General features: G+C 37.7%; 5 protein-coding genes across 5 annotated transcripts; 3 read left to right on the forward strand and 2 right to left on the reverse strand.

Annotated features, from left to right (window-relative positions):
• Positions 1–2313: 2313 nt before the first annotated feature.
• On the forward strand, positions 2314–4245 carry LOC119069241 (ankyrin repeat domain-containing protein 16-like). The gene is made up of 6 exons (XM_037173294.1): positions 2314–2790; positions 3055–3173; positions 3238–3516; positions 3604–3914; positions 3970–4008; positions 4077–4245. Exons 1-6 carry the CDS (start codon positions 2603–2605, stop codon positions 4143–4145), a joined length of 1005 nt encoding a protein of 334 aa, XP_037029189.1. The 5' UTR covers positions 2314–2602; the 3' UTR covers positions 4146–4245.
• A 949-nt stretch (positions 4246–5194) lies between these two features.
• Positions 5195–6460, reverse strand: LOC119069279 (transmembrane emp24 domain-containing protein 7). Its single transcript, XM_037173341.1, has 4 exons — positions 6162–6460; positions 5891–6001; positions 5608–5827; positions 5195–5536 (listed from the first exon to the last, which is right to left on the reverse strand). The coding sequence occupies exons 1-4, from the start codon at positions 6309–6311 to the stop codon at positions 5394–5396; spliced, it is 624 nt and encodes a 207-aa protein (XP_037029236.1). The 5' UTR covers positions 6312–6460; the 3' UTR covers positions 5195–5393.
• Positions 6461–7165: 705 nt separating this feature from the next.
• LOC119069228 lies at positions 7166–9213 on the forward strand. The gene is made up of 6 exons (XM_037173266.1): positions 7166–7369; positions 7509–7750; positions 7818–8180; positions 8265–8383; positions 8494–8615; positions 8684–9213. Exons 1-6 carry the CDS (start codon positions 7351–7353, stop codon positions 9118–9120), a joined length of 1302 nt encoding a protein of 433 aa, XP_037029161.1. The 5' UTR covers positions 7166–7350; the 3' UTR covers positions 9121–9213.
• Positions 9214–9890: 677 nt separating this feature from the next.
• Positions 9891–11132, forward strand: LOC119069274 (glutaredoxin-3). Its single transcript, XM_037173333.1, has 4 exons — positions 9891–10082; positions 10364–10526; positions 10592–10848; positions 10907–11132. Exons 1-4 carry the CDS (start codon positions 10033–10035, stop codon positions 11082–11084), a joined length of 648 nt encoding a protein of 215 aa, XP_037029228.1. The 5' UTR covers positions 9891–10032; the 3' UTR covers positions 11085–11132.
• A 774-nt stretch (positions 11133–11906) lies between these two features.
• On the reverse strand, positions 11907–16098 carry LOC119069270 (glutathione S-transferase 1-like). The gene is made up of 4 exons (XM_037173328.1): positions 15163–16098; positions 12594–12668; positions 12409–12534; positions 11907–12348 (listed from the first exon to the last, which is right to left on the reverse strand). Exons 1-4 carry the CDS (start codon positions 15295–15297, stop codon positions 11992–11994), a joined length of 693 nt encoding a protein of 230 aa, XP_037029223.1. The 5' UTR covers positions 15298–16098; the 3' UTR covers positions 11907–11991.
• Between the last annotated feature and the right edge of the window lie 911 nt (positions 16099–17009).

Raw genomic sequence — 17009 nt, forward strand, 5'->3', positions numbered from 1 at the left:
ATTTGGTTCAACTTAACTCAGAGGAAAAGAATGGCAAAGGTAGCGCCAGCGGTTATTAAAATAAAGTTTGATGCCATGTCGTAAGCGAAGTATATAAACACTGAGTCATTAAATACTTTGGTCGAAAGTGCAAATTTGGGAGCTCGGACTTCAATTTTCAGTACCCATTTAGAGCAGATCTCATGATTAAAGTGTGTTGGCTCACCACATTTCGTAAAGCTTCAAGTAAAAAGCTTTTGGAAATAATGATTTGTTCCCGGTAACCGAACTAAAAAATATTTCCGGTCGTTAAGTCGAAGGTTGTAAACTTGTGAGATCACGTACTGACTGTATTTCGTAGGTATCGAACGTATCGAAGAAGCATCTTGTACTTCAATAAAAAATTGTTTTTCTGCGTTTTTGCTCACAGAATACGCGAGTGAACACGGCAGAGTAAAGTTAACCAGGCAGAAGTGGACGTCTGACTAGGGACCTGAATAATCTAGTAGCCCTATATTTTTTGCGAATAAAATTTTTCAATTTATGTCAGTGTTCATTTGAGTTCATTTTCATACAGTGTATTAGGTCCCTTATTTGACGTTTCGAAAATGAACCGCTCCTGCCTGGTTTATTTTACTCTGCCGTGGAGTGAATCAAGCTTGTTTATTATCGTAGTAGACGAATCCGACGTAAACTTTGACAGGTGAAAAACAAATAAAGTCATTTTTTTCTTTGAGATTCAGCTGCAATGATTTATTGACTGAAGAAGTATGATTACCACTAAAACTGAATGTAGCAATCACGAGCGGAGCGAGCGTTTTTTTTAAATAAATTTCTGCTGTTAAAAAGACCGTGCTGTCTCCTAATGATAGTAAATGTCGATGTAGGCATCCATGGTAGTAAATATAAAAATACTTACTCTCACGGAATTTTGATCACCGACACATTTTCTGTTTCGTGGTTTACTGATTTTTTATGAATTTTGCATGTGTTTTTATATGGAGAGATCAGAAACTCAAGTAACACACAGAAACAGAAAATGTGTCGGTTTTCAATATTCCGTTCGTGTAGCATAACACCAAGTGTTACGTATCACCTGTTACCTGAGTCAATGTACGCGTGCATAGCACTGTCAAGCACCGAAGCTGACGTTGGCATCACTCAATTAGAAGACCACAAAAAAACCTATTGCCTATTTTAAGCCCCGTACGAAGTACAAAGGGGCTTATAGGATTACGATGCCGTGTGTATTTGATGGAATTCGAAGCAGACGGTAAGGACAAAGTGTTTGTCAATGTTCATAGATAACGAATCCGCAATAAAAATTTTGTCTGTCCGTCTGTCCGTCACGTCGATATCTTGAGTAAATCAAATCCGATTTCATTTTTTTTCCCTGAAAAACAGTTGAGAGAGTGAGGCTAAGTTCGAAGATGGGCATATTCGGGTCGGCCCTGTTACTTTCGTGAGTTAGGGCCACGCCACCTAAGTGATTTAAGGTCTTTTGATGATATTTATGGCAAAACAACGTCAATACCAATCCAGGAAAAAAAAGTTTTTTAAAATCGGGTGAGTGGACCGTGAGTTAGGGCCTTAGAAGTGAAAGGCTACTCGGCCTTATGTGTATTTTGCATATAAGTCGAGTAAATTTGATCCGTTTTTCCTAATTTTTGTTTCATTTAAAAGATGCCGAACAGTTGAATAGTTGAAAAAAATTTAAATTTGGGTCCTCGGACTCAGGCCGATACTAGGCCCTATGTGTATTTATACTCAATAAATTAAAATTTTAGGGCTATTTGAAATTTTTGTTTCATTTGAAAGGAACGTCGTACGGGGCTCCGTAATTGCGCTATACAAATTTCATAATAATTTTACTTAAACTACACTAACGGGCGCAATAGGCTTACGGTCAAAGTAGGGTGACAGACGCACTAGGGTCACGTACGCAATAGATAGACGGGTTTGTACGGGGCTCAGTCGCAGCAAACGTTCCGACTGTTCTGATGGCTCGTTTACGAACTATCTTTAACATCTTTCACATTTCAGCAGATCTATTACTTTATTTAATGTAAGTATTTTTAATAGACTATTTTCAAATCTTGTACTTAATTTGTTTGACATGCTTTTCGCTATATTAGACCACATTAATCATAGCTTGTTCCTGAAGTCGTTGTCGATAACAGATACGCTATATTTCAATTGACTAACAAAACTTTACCTTAATGTTGTAACCTTATAAATTTTGACCATTGACATTGACCACTAATTTTCATCCTCGCTGAAGTCATAAAACAATAGTAGATTAAGCACTGGTTTGGACATTGTGCTGTCTCTTTTTCCATCTATGTTCTTTCTACTGCTTTTCTTGCCGATCAGCTGTTCAGTGTTTACTGTCACGGAAAGTGAAAACAAGATTAGCAATTAGGTGAATGTTTTCAATAGAATCTGGCTGTGGTTCATTCAGAAATTAATAATTAAGTTTTGGTGTAGTGAGACTTGTCGTTACATTGTGCAGTACCCAGTACGTACATAATTAGATTTTTCATCAATGTTCCTAAGAAGATAGCAGAGCAAGTTTCTTACACGAAAGTTATATACCACACCGAAAACAAAATTTGTTACTACTATGAAAGCCAACAAGGATAACAGAATTAAGTTAATGTTCCTAGCTATTCAAAGAGATCATTTCGATCAGTTCCGGACATCATTTGAAGAATGTTCCAAAATTTACGATGTCAACAATAATCTACGCAACACTTCTGAGGATTCTGCGGTTCATGTTGCTGCCCAGCACGGTAGACTGTCGATTCTGAGGTACAATTTCGTCTTTACTCAACTCAGCATCATAATGTTCGAAAATTGCGAACTTTACTTTAGATGACTCTGTTACATAAAACATTTTATGAATCTCGTTGAAAAGTGCTTTATTAGGCTCACGATGCGTATTATGACACACGGCCTTCGGCCACACATCTAGAGCCTAATGAAGTACTTTGCACTCGATGTCATAAATAACTATTATACAGGTTTTATACCTCAAATATGTATTGTCTTGTGATAAATACAATGAAATTTCAGATATCTTATCGAGGAGAAAGGAGCGTTTGTTGATTTGAAAAATAGTAACCGGAAAACTCCACTTCATGATGCCGCTCAATTTTCTCAGTGTGAAGTGGTTGAGTATTTGATAGACAAAGGTACAGCATTTATTGTGCTTAGCGGACTACTCTGTATTACACTTCCATTAAAATTGAATAACAGGAGGAGACGTTAATGCACTAAAGAATGCCGACTGGACCCCACTCATGCTTGCTTGCACAAAGCCTCGACTTGATGTTGTGTCGATTTTGATAAAGAACGGAGCTGATCCACTATTTAGGAACAAGGACGGCTGGAACAGTTTTCACGTAGCAAGTAGAGAAGGCGGTGTCGATATGTTGCAGCTTTTAGTCTCAGAACTAACAAATCGCACAGTGGAAAGAATTGATCGACTTGTTAACTCCAGCAGTAAAAATGGACGGAGGCCATTACATACTGCAGGTAGGTTGTTAGTAATTTGTGATGGTCGAGCTAGTTAGTAGCGTACAATGTCCTTATGTAGCTCTTATTAAAAACACCTTCAAATAGCTCTAAATGGTCGATTCGCTGCAGTCGAATACTTACTTACCAACAATTTCGCTGCTGTGAACGAAGTCGACAATTGCGGGACAACAGCACTGATGGATTCCGTCCGAAGTGGTTCAACCGAAATATTCGATCTATTGGTAAAATTTGGCGCAGAAATTACACGACGAAACAAAGCCGGATTTAACTGCTTACATATAGCGGCTGAAGTTGGATTCACAAATGTAATAGTGCATCTGGTGCAACTGTATAACTTTGATGTAAATGCTCTGACACTCCATGGACATATGACTGCAGTTCAGATTGCGAAAAAGGTGGGGAAGAGGAGCTGTTGATGTGTTAGATTTCACTTCAATTATTTTTTTTTAGGAGAAGCACGAATCGGCTGTGAAAACTTTGGAAATGTTGTCGACAAAGGAAAATGTTCTGGTAACAACATGATCACTCGCTCTGGATAATAGTGCATTTGAAAGCCTTCGGATTCACTAACCTTAAGTCACAGAAATAAATGCTGCGTTGGAATGGTCTCAAGTTGTGGACAATAAATTATTTCACCTACCGAGCGAAACTACTTTCACATTGAAATTCGAATTCATTTTGTATTGAGTCGGAGTCGCCAGAAATAAAACTTCAATGCTACAAAGAGTTGATAGACTTCTCATAACACGTACTACAAGGCATCAACTTACCAATAAAATTCAAAATCCTACACCATTGATTGGCAAAGTAGACGAATTTACAAGATCCGATTCTTGAGCGACGACCCTTCTAAAATTAATGCAAAATAGACGAATTTCCTTCGATTTTTTCGGTGTTTTTTGATGTTCTTGGAAAATTCTAATTGGATGTTTTTTGGGCTGCCGACCAGCATAGCTGAGCCAGAATTTGGCATGGCTGGGCGCTAGTTTTACCAAACTAGAAGACGTCATTTAGACACTACTTCAACCTTAGTGTTGAAGTAGTGACTGAAGATGTGACCAAGTTTTCTGGTTCGGTTTCAAGTTTGGTCTCTCATTCAATCTTTGTGCTTAGTGACCAAAGGTTGTAGATTGGTCAGTTCGTTGGTCACCAAATTCCGCAAAGTAGTGATCAATTAACGCTACAATCCACCTGGACACAAATATTAACAGTGTACCACATTGGGTCACGACGATTGGCATTACGGCAAATCTGTGATATTAATGTAAAAAGACGGAAAGTATACAAGGAGTCCCTGGTGAATGTTCACCGAATTGAAATTTCTAAACATTCCATTATACAATTTACAGTCAGAGGCAGTGAAGTTTCAGCATGAATTTGCTTCAGCTGTTTTTCAGCTGATCCACAAATACAATAAAAACTGTTCATAAGGTTGAAGCTGCTGAATGCACGTGCATAATAGTGGTAAAACCGTATAAGGACGCTGAAAGACATCTGAGGCAAATTCATGCTGCCTCTGACTGTATCACCTTCTGATTAACTGATTAAAATCAAATGCGAAACAATTGTCGCAAAGCGAGCTGGCTTGGGCTCGTTCCTCGAAACGGTGTGCTTTAAACATAAGTCAATATTTTCCCCGCATAATTGATTGTATTTAATGAAAAATATCACCAACCAGACATGTGTGCCTAAATAATTTATTTTTTGGTTCATTGAAATCATTTCTAATTTTAATTTTATCGACTGGCACAGTTGCTGAATCGCAGTTCCATTTACATATACATCCTAACACACAAGACATATTCTCCATTAAAAAAAAAATAGAACAAAAGTTTAACAAACAACAACACAAAGTCGGTTTGAAATCATGTTTTTTAACGAATCTGAATAGGCTTCCGATCAGTAAAAAAGTTTCTAAGTACAAGCACTTGTGCAATACTAATAACTAAGATGCCAAATGTTTCTAAAATGGACCACCATAACACACGTTCGTTAATGTCTTCGGCTCGTTTACGGCCTGAAAAAAACAAATCGATTTATTGACTTGGAACATGTTTCAATTGGTGTCATAGTTGTTTGCCCACTCACCCTGCGCTTCCCTCAGTCGATGATGCGTCTGATAGTCAAGAATGGAATTTAAACTTTTGTGTATTTCCTGAGCTGATGATTCCATTTGTGTTAATGCTGTCGCATGATCTTCTAAGTTGAATAGGGGCGAGTCTTCACCAACTTGGAAATCCATGTACACTAACTTATGCGAAAATGTCGAGAATTCGTTGCTGAAGCATGCTACGTATACGCCGTTCAACTGCGGTTAAAGTTGGTATTTATTTTACCGACAAACAGAAAATGAGAAAATAACTATACTCACGGTGGCTGTGAATTGATGAGAATCGAATTGAGCTTTGACTTGCTGGTAGAGAACTTCTCCTTTTGGATTTGCTAGCGATACGTCAACATCGTATTGTCCACCGGTAACAACCTAACAGATAAACGGCACTCATTAATTCGAAATATGTTTTACACGTCACAGTTTCAACATCTTCAGCGAATTGTGTGACTAAGATACATCATTTACATATCGATGAATCGGTGGCTCAGTTTTACAGAAATAAAATTGGCCGCTTCATCGCATAAATTACCTGAAATTCTAATGTTGCCGTTTGATTTGCTTTAATTTCCTCGTAGAAACACTCCTTTGCATTATCTGCCAGCTCAAACGTTAATTCGACACTGTGGACTGTTCTTGTTATGTAAAAGAATGCAATACTAAAGAAAATGACTTTCAACATTTCAATAGAAATTTTTCCGATGTTTCGTGATTGAACAAATTATAAAAATAGTAAAAAATCAATTTTTTTTTACTAAATACTGCCAAAATCAGACAACAACGGCCATTGGAGAAATTATATTATTCGAGTATACGAAACGTCAACTCAAAAATACAAGTCGTGTCGTGGCCAATTTTGTGTCAAAAATTATACGATTTGCCTGTCATACACCTTTCTGAACTTTCCGAACGGCTTAGATGCGGCGGATCCGGTGACATTTTGGAAACTTTCAATTAACTTTGTCTTCTGTCTGTTTGCTTTTCCGCTGAAATGTGCAATTTATCTTTGCATCATTTCACTAGGCCACACCTTTTGGGTGGGTCAGGTCCCTTAACTGACTGATTTTCTAAATCAATTTTGGCGATTGTTACAAAAATATCAATGAATGAACAAAGTACGACCAACATTTTCATGTATTTCAGGTTTTTGGTCATACAATCATGCTTTTTCAATCATAGTAGTGAACATTTTGGGACCGCTAATTTGACAATAATCTATTCGCAAGTTCTTCACACACATTTGGCCTCACAGTCATACGTTTTCATTCATACAATTAGAGCATATTGTTTGAAATGACAGCTGTCACGAACACGGAATGAACGGAATGAAAACGGATGACTGAAAGGGCACGTTTATCTTCCGAAAATATTACAAATTATTACTAGACTAGACCAAAACTGTTACTAGACAAATAATTTGAATCAATAAATTTTGTGAAGACTTATCCGTTGACACCGGTAACCTGTACGAGACCTCTGAGCCGCGTGTCCATGTTTTATACGTTGTTATATCAATTAACTGTTATACCAGTTCCATGTGTCTGGTATGTTTTGACAGCCATGCTTGTTGCGCAAGTGTTTGTTGTAAAATTGTAAATAAACATTAGATCATCGATACCTGAAAATAATTCTAGTACCAAGTACTGCAGCATGTGGCGGCAGTGTAAATTGTTGTTAACGAGAAATACAAAATTGAAACAAAATTAGAAACTTTTATTTTAATGGCGAGGCTTAATTTCGGTAAGTTTCTATGGCTTAAATTCTTTCAGCATGTGACGCAACAGCCTTTAATTTGTGTGTCAATGACTTTCTATAAACAAATTAGGCAAAACCACATTGCTAGGATAATTTCACATGATTTTTTTTTTATGTCAACCAGGTGTACACATCATAGTTATATTATGTGTCGTTCAATTATCATGGAGCGATTATAGTTTTAGACCTGACTGGGAAGAACCTGATGCATTCTCTCAGAAAAAAACATTACAATCCGGGAAACCATCCCATCTCAACGTAGATGATACGCACAAATGTCAAGCGTGTACAAACGCAAAAGATGACAATCTGACGTTGCTGTACCAAAAACTAGTAAAATATTTGCTGAAGCGTAAAAGTATGAAGGTGATGCTATAACGGAATTCATTACCGGAAAAAGGAGCAAAATCAAATAACCTAAGTCTCTTTACAGTTCGAAGAATCATCACGGACCTATTACCGAAGTTTGCATCTTCACGTCAGTGAGGAACAAATGAATCGTTTCGATAAAATGACCGACGTTCATGACATGGATCAACTGATCGCCGAGGTGTTGCATCAGTCCAGAAGCGGAACATATGAACTGTTCAAGGAAATGTATCTGACGTGGAAAGATGTGTTCCTAGGGTACTGGCAACTGGTTATGTCATCCAGACAGTTTGTTATTGGAATTCAATTCGCTGGTTTCGTTCTGATTTGGTTTGCCAGTAGGAGGTTCAGATTTAGTTTCTCCGTGGTTGGAACATTCTTTGTGCTGTTCTATCTGTACAGCTTTTTGGATTCTGAATGTCATCGGGTGAGTACTGTGGCAGTTTTAGTGGGAACGACTCGCGGAGGAAAATAGTTCATTAAAATGGGAAACGAAATTTTTCGATTTCAGAAGAAAGAAATTGAAAGAACGGCTCAGATGATTGGAATGAAGGATAACCCGTGCAATACAACGTCTTTTTGGAGCTACTATTTTGGGAATCAAAATGAAGAATGTAAAAAGTATCTGGAGTAAGTATTGATATTGGACTAGTGTGCTTCATGTGGGCTGACTATGCTGGTCGCAGTTAGATCAGTAGGTCTTTACTGTCTGTCGTCCTTACAATTTCTACATTTTACAGTAATTCGTACGACGTTTCCTGTACATTGATTGATGTCTACGAAGAATTCATCAACATTTTCGTCTACAAGCAAATGTGGAACCTCATTGACAATAGTGTAGCGAATATCCTCAAGGTCTATGGTAATTTGCTTTCTATTCCATTTTTCGGGTCTAAACTATTTAACAAAAAAAAAACGATCTTTCGACAGCAACACACGGAATCATCGGTGGTATAATGGTCACCGTGATATGCGTCTACTTATTCAACAACTACATTACCTTGGTCGTCAACTCAGTTTTCCACTATCTCTTTTCAATGCGTGGAAGTGGACATCGATCAGTTAATAGCATACGGCAACCGAATAACACCGGTGCTGGAGACACAATAAGCACAGAAGTTCTAAATAAAATTCTAGATATTACGCGAGACCAAACCAAATTGAATGCACTACATCTAACCAGACTGACGTCTAATTCTGGTGTGCAGCCGATCGACATTGTAGATGGGAATGAAAGCGCTGAGGGCGAAACGGTAATCGAATCAGAAACGGAATGTGTGCAGCTGGCCGCAACGGCTTTTGTTTCAACGGATTCGGCCGATTCGAAAGATAAATCGGACGAATCGATTCAGGACCTGCAACAGTGACTAAGTTAAAAGTTGAGAATTTGTATTTATTTTGAGTGTTGTTAATGAAATGCTTCGGCGGAATTTCTATTTTTATAAATTTGATCTTTCACTTCATCCCATTTGAGGCTGGAATTATGTTTCCGCATAAAGACTAAATATAAGCTACAAACCCCGAAACTTTACTATTTTGTCTAGTCAAAATCACTTTTCTTCGTTGTGATCACAAGCCTTAGGACCGAAAATGCAGTGCTCGGCTCGCTCAAGAGAGGAAGTATTTTACATGATAAAGCCACCGAAGCCATCTATTGAACTATGTGTCAAAAAGTGACTTTGTGCCTCTTCTATTTGTTGCTGCTTTTATTTTGAGAGAGATTGTGATTTTCACGTAGAGACCTGGTTAGAAGAAAAATTTAAATTTCTAAGTTGACTCTTCCTACGTCAATCTCTCCATTATTTAGGCGGCGGTGATCATTGAAGTAGAAATGCAAGTCGATTTAAACCGGTTAACCGCCAATTTATGTCGCGTTCTAATGTCAGCCCATGAGTCACAAATCATCCTCAGAGACCATAACCCCGAAAACATTTCTACTGTAGAAACAGACACTTTGAAGGTTCTGTGCAGCCCGTTCTGCCTGCTGAGCCAATGAATATTGTGCCGCTCTAAATTGAAATAATTGTTCGCTATCGAGTACGGTTCACTTTGCAGAAGGCATTTTTTTCAGTACGAAAAGGGAAGGAGCGACAACTTGACAAGATAAAAAAAATCTTCGTTTTGTTCAATATACACTCAACTTCACATCGATTGAAGTGTCATCATCATACCCATGAGATAACCTTTTACTTCTAATAATCACCTTCAACACCGAATACAAAACATCAAAGGAAAAAATAGTTTTCTTAAGAGTCTGACCGAGCACATAATAGGTTAACATGGTTGTAATCAACGTACAGAAAGCTGAGGAATACACAAAATGTGTTTCGTAAGTGCAATAAGTTAAAATTGTTTGCAATTTCCCATTGTACGTTGAGCCTAAGGTTACGACAAATACAACAAACAAACTAGACGTAACGGAGAACTAAAGGAACGAAAAAATGATTTGCATATTCTGCTGGTGTTTACGTGTTTTTCTACATAAATTAGTTGCTTTTTGCAGGGAATAGTTTCACTGTTTATCGATGACGAAAGTGACAGTGTGGTTGCACGCAACCCCTTACCTGTTCATCGCAACATCCGCAAATTGAAATTCTTTTCTTTTTACAGATCCGATGCGGTCACCGTTGTTCTATTTTCAGCCGACTGGGCCGAACAATGTAAACAAATTTTAGACGTCATGGGTGAACTGTCGAAATTACCCGATTTGAACGAAATTTCGTTTTTGAACGTTCCTGCCGAAGAATTTAGTGAAATCTCCTTAAAGCACCAGGTAATGCATCCGGATGTAACATACACTCGCTTCGAGAAAAACACTAAATTCGTTTACCATTCCAGGTGGATGCAGTTCCAACGGTCATTTTTTTCCGCAATAATACCGCCATTGATCGTATCGATGGCATTGACATTGCAAAGTTGACGGAAACGTGTAAAAAACTAGCAAACGCAAGCAGCCAAAATTCGAAAGGCAGTCTAGAGGATCGACTGAAATCGTTGATAAACAAGTCAAAGGTGATGATTTTCATGAAAGGCGACCGAGTCACTCCACGATGCGGATTTTCCAAGCAACTGATTGCAATTGTCAACGATGTTGGGTGAGTCGATTCGGGTTGATTATTTCTGACGAAGTGACTCATTGTACTGCTCTTACAGTGTCCAATACGAAACATTCGACATTCTATCCGACGAAGATGTTAGACAAGGTTTAAAAACTTATTCAGACTGGCCCACGTACCCCCAATTATATGTGAACGGAGAGTTGATTGGAGGATTGGACATAATTAAGGAATTGTTAGCCGGAGGTGAGCTTCCTTCAACATTGAACGGTTAATGATTTGGACTAAATAAATGGTGTGCGACTAGGAAAGTTTACTTTGAATTCGTAAGCGCTGCTCGGCTGATCGTAATGTTGGTGTATAGTTTGTAAGTGAGAGTTGAAGGTCCGATTCAAATGAATGTTTAAGCCGGCATACAATTTGTCCACGAAGACGTATGCACTCTTTTCATACAAGTACAAGTCATGCATAAATCGTCGACTTTTATGAGAATGGAACTTTTCCTTCCGATGCCAGAGGAGTATACGTTCCCCTTGGAGTTCTAAATGTCTCTTGACGAAAGACCTTCCGGAATAAGGCTAAGACCATGCAACACTATAAGACGTTCCCCATGCTTATCACTTTCCCTTATTGTGAAGATCGGCTTAGGCCGAAAACATTGTAACCGATTTGAAGCATGCGGTAAACAATGATCACCACTAACATTCGGAAAGAGCTCCGTATCCTCAGAATCTATTTCCTCTTGTCCAGTTTCCATACTTTGCGACATCAGTATCAGCTCAGTTCCGGCATCCAAATTCCAATTATAATCAAAACGCTCAATACGCGTCTAAAATTGGCTTCCAATATCAGTCAGTACCGGTTGATTAACGTAATATTTGTTATCTTATCTCTTTTTGAGTATTAACTCTGAATGCATTTGATATTGCGCTGAATCAGTCTGAATAACTGTTGAGGCAGCTAGTAACGGACGACATTGATTTCATTGGAAACGGTGTCTCATTTATTACCCAATATAAAATGAACATTGAGAAAGTGAAAGTCATTCAGCTACGAGCACACCTAAAACTACATCTACAGATCAAGATTGAAATTTCAAATGAAGGTTGAAGCAATTTATTTTCCCACTGAAATACAAATTATCAATCCAATGAACGTCGGACGACCGCCAATTTTTCCGTTTCATTTATTCTTGCGAATAGGATGAATAGGATGATTCATGTGCGATAGATCTGGTGGATTCTTGTTGAACTCCTCGATTTCCTTCATACCAGCGGCACAAATTTCCCAAAGTTTCGGGTTTTCTGCTTTAAAATTGGCATACCATTTTACGATCAACGGATAGTCGTCAAACCGAAAATTGATTGCTTCCAAACACATAGTTGATGTAACTAACGGTAAATCGGCAATCGTTAGCTCGTTAGCAGCGACGTATTTCGTCTCATTGCGTTGCAGATACGTCTCGAAAGCTTTCAGCGCAATGTACACTTTCTTTTGACCGTGTTCGTTGCGAGGGTAATCGAAAAATATCGGTGCCATCTACAGAAAAATTCCTCCATTTAAGTGTTCTGCGATCGGTTAGTAACAAATTCAAATTACCGTGTACTGGCTGATGTAATTGTAGTAGAAACCCATGTTGAAGCACAGTCGTTGATTTACAATAGCTCGCTTGACGGGATCGTTAGGATACAACGCACTTTCGGGACGATACTTGTCGCACAAATACTTTAAAATAAGTCGATCGTCATTATCATTCGTTTACTAAACAAAAGTTCGATAAGTACCTGAAGAATGGCAATACTTTCACTCAAATAAAATCCATTGTCGTCAAGCACTGGAATCTCTTTCTGGGGATTCATCTAAAATTAAAATGGAAAATACTATCAATTTACGTGCATCCGAAGTCAGGGGTGTCAAAACTTGTTTCGTGAAGCCAGTACATCTGCAGAAGACCATCAAAAACAGGGCCGGGCCATATGGTGAAATCAGTTTTTAATTAAAATTCTCACCGTTCTATATGCACTTTTTGGGGATCACTACGACTCTGACCAAAAACAGTTAATCATTGGAGGCAGACCGGATGCAAATTAATAAGAAGAACATTTCGAGCGTTCTAATTTTAACATTTCAATCTCAATTGAGTGTTGATTGTTGAAGAACAGCGTTTTCACAGGAGGATAATTTGTAGGATTGTTCTCCAGCAACTTCGTATGAATAGTTTATAAATGCATTGTAGCGTATAAACCCAGCGTAAAAACTGCAAAAAGAGATATGAAATAGCCACATTCGTGAATGCAGGATCAGGACCACCCCTTAAATACCGACAATTTGGGTTACTCGCAAATGGTAAAATACGTCACGGGCAAGCACTAACTGCTATTTTTAAAACGTTTCTTTCGTCTATAAATTTTCTATTGAGCTTGCTGAGTTGGAAAAACTGTGTCCTTGAGCCTGGCCTGGGGATGTTGAAAAATTGTGCTACCCTAGTAAATGGGTTTGATTACATTATTTGTCTTGATATATTGACTAGATGAAAGATGACATTTGTAGCTAGTCCGACTGTTAAACCGAGCGGCGGCAGTTGTTGTTAGTTACCTCTGTAACATACAGAGGTATATAAGTTCTAGCAACTTGAGTGGCGGCCCAGCGCTGCAAACCTTAGACTGGCCTGGGGAATTCTCGAGAGACAACCAGGACAGTATCTGGACAGCTTGAATGGCCGAAGAGTAACAGGAAAACGCGATATGCTTTTCCCTTACTGTTCTAAGAGAGCCTGACTGGGATCAGGGCCTGGTCCCCAGCTCAAGATGTGAAGTCTGAGTCTGAGTCTGAGTCTTGATTACATTATTTGTCTTGAAAAATTTCCATTCACCTTGATAAAATATGATCAAATGAAATGACCCTTCTCGTCATCAACCTTTACTTGTCTTTAACTGTCCAAAATTTATTTCAAGTTTTTTCTTTTAGAACTGCAGATGATAACTCTGTTTTATAACATTGTCGACTAAATCACCCATTACGAGTGTAAGTATGAGCATTATTGAGGCTTGTTAAGTTTGACGGTCAATTTTATTCATTTTTACATGCTTTGGTTTTCCCTGGGGTCGAAAGTGGCTTATTACACACCTGAGAAAAACAAGAAATTTGATGTAGGTTTCAAAAGCATGTAATAGTAGATTACGTACTAGTTTGGAGATTTTTATTTTGACGAGTTTGGTGTTTGTAAATCGAGCCGAAGGCGTGAGATGCAATCACAAAAGTTAATATAACAATCTCCAAACCATTACGCAGAATATTTTATACTCGGGAAGACCTCCAGGAAACGACTTTTAACGCTACTTTCGTTGACGGTAAGCGAGTTTCCTGAGGTACAGCAAGTAAAAATGGATTAAGCTGAATCAACTATTTTGTTCTCTATGTGATCTAAGCAAAACTCAGTTTAGATCACTATGTTACGTAATTTTATACAGGCTAACATAACGACCGAAAAACGTAATAAAACATTGTTAATTAGACTACGGATCTTTCACAACCAGTTCCAAACAACCAAAAAAACAATTCCAAATTGATAACCTAACGCTATATTTTAGAGAGACAAAAAAACTGAATTCGTTGATAAACAAAGCCAAAAAAAATTGTATTTAAACGTCGATTCACTTAACTTTTTTCCTCAGAAGAAGTTTTCAATTCAGTCAAGTAAAATGTCGCGTTCAATTTTGTTCTTTGCATCGCTCATTTTCGCTGTTAGCGTTCTTGAAGCCCAGTTTAGTTTCGGCGGTTACAGTCAACTTAAAGAAGACAGACACGGCGAATTGCTCGCAACCGCCAACAGGAACAGCAATTTATTTACTGATGATCTCCAAGATTACCGTTTAACGACAATCAAATGTGCACATTCTCAAGTTGTGGCTGGCTTTAACTTTAAACTCATCGGTGAATTCGAAAAGGGATCAGATAAAAAAATCTGTGAATTGGTTTTGACCGAGAATCTGAAAGGTGAGATCGTCAATGTTAGACACGATTGTAGTGTTCAAGTGTGCTAAATAATATTTTTTGGATCAATAAAATGTTTGAATGAGTTTTTGCAAATTATTGCCTTTAAGTGAGGATTACACTCCTCACACGGAATATTTTTGATCTTGATTGACTGAATATTTATGGAACGGTTTTACACTGTCCAATGAGACACTGCCTGGTGAAGATGTTCGACAGAGTTTGAAAACTATTGAGCGCATAAAATTAAATATTTTCTCTTTATTTGATGAATTTCAAGTTCAAGACACAAGTTGGCTTAACGTTTCAGCACAATAGTATTTTTCGATTTCATTCGCTCAAATAACTCGAATATCTTACCTTCTCATAGTCATCGCTCATATGTTCACTAGCAATGTAGTCTACGTTGACCTCTTCACATGGAATATTTAGGGCTTTTATTGCCATCCGTACTGCCAATGAAGGTGGGCCGTCCGACACAACGTATAGCTTCATTTTTTTTTCTTGTCAAAATACTTGATCTCTGTGCTAATTATATTGGAGGTGCACTCCGACTGAATAACTGAATGCAAAAAAAAATATCGGTAACAAATACAACCCAGACTCCAAAGAAAACTTGTCTAGGTGGTATGCGACAACCGGTTTCTGAATGAAGAAAAATTTAACTCTTTAGAATGTCTCCGATTATTTGTTGTGTTCTCGCTGAGAATGAAAAATAAAAGGAAAAAAAAAGCTGTGAAAAAACCCTGTACACTGTTGATTAATAAATAACTTTTTGCACTGGATGGAGTTATGTGTAGACTGTTCGATATTTATTACACGCACGTCAGGTGGACACAATTCTAATAGCATTTACATAATTACGTATTTCTTGCTATTTATAATCTATAGAAAACCGGCACTTCAACTCTGTTTTATTAAGATATACACAACAAACATTATGCACTGTATATTTACTTCGCTGTTCTTAGTTCTGTATCTATACCAACAGCGGCTCATTTATACATAATTCGCGTCGACGATCGAACACGATTCGTTGTTTTATTATAAGACCTTATCTACAACGACACATTTACATAAAAAAAGTTTTGAACCGGCCGCACAGACTGAGATGCTCTTAATTTCAGTTTTGTGCCATACACCACATAATGTACTCATTCCACACACTAATTTACTTGGTGCGGATGAATGAGAACTAAATCCGTATGAACTGAACAGAAGTCCACTGTTTCTGGAGCATAATTTTTAGACCTACAGCAAATGTATGAAAGTTTCGGAATAAAAAATCGTAAATTTGTTACTTCTATGACTTACCCATTTTGTGTAGTGTAGGACATTAGATCAGTAAATGCAAAATTAAATGTTGAACGATGGATTTAGCCAACACAACGAGTCAAAAATAAGATGGAAAACAGTTATAATTATTAGAACTGAAATGTCGACATTACAGATATCCAGAAAATTACACCAGCACGGCTAGCATGACTTCTTAATCGTTTTTCTTATCCAATCTGCTCTCGTCGATGTAGACTATTGGACATAATTTTGAGCTCAAACAAAGCCTTCAATATTACATTCAACTCAGTTTCTTTATCAAGAAATTCATAGGTTCGGTTGTAGCTTTAAGTACCAACATTTCCACACTTCCATGGGTCAGAAATCTTACAAGTGTTCTCTGAGTAAGTCGCTAGTGTTCTCCCATACACAAACTGAAAGCAGAAAAACCTTAGTTCCGTCGTTGATGATATTCGCTTCAGTTAAAGAGATTTAATATTTTACTAATAACAGTAACGGGTTAAAAATGCGAGCGAAGCGAGTGAGAGAAAATCAATTCTCAATGTAGAATGTTACGTGTGATAAAGAAAAACAAGAGGTCGCATAAAAATTGACTAACAAATATTTAAATAGACTGAAGCTCGGAATTCGATTGCCTGATATGTAGTTATCTGTTATCACTGTACCTGTTTCACTGTACAATCAGTACGCAAGGAGTTCATTTTGTCGTTTAAGAAATCAAAACTTAAAGGAGTCCTTCAAAATGACTACTATTTGATTTGTCCTTAAAAAACGTTTTTGCCCCTCTATACTAAAGCCTTTGATTTACTATAAGAACACAAAGTATTTGAAGATTCCAATCTTGATACTTTCGTTTTTAAAACAATCCCGCTCAATTCATACTTACAGCAAAATCTAGTACAAAATTTAAA

The sequence above is a fragment of the Bradysia coprophila genome (assembly GCF_014529535.1).
Source record: "Bradysia coprophila strain Holo2 chromosome X unlocalized genomic scaffold, BU_Bcop_v1 contig_26, whole genome shotgun sequence".
NCBI lineage: Eukaryota > Metazoa > Arthropoda > Insecta > Diptera > Sciaridae > Bradysia > Bradysia coprophila.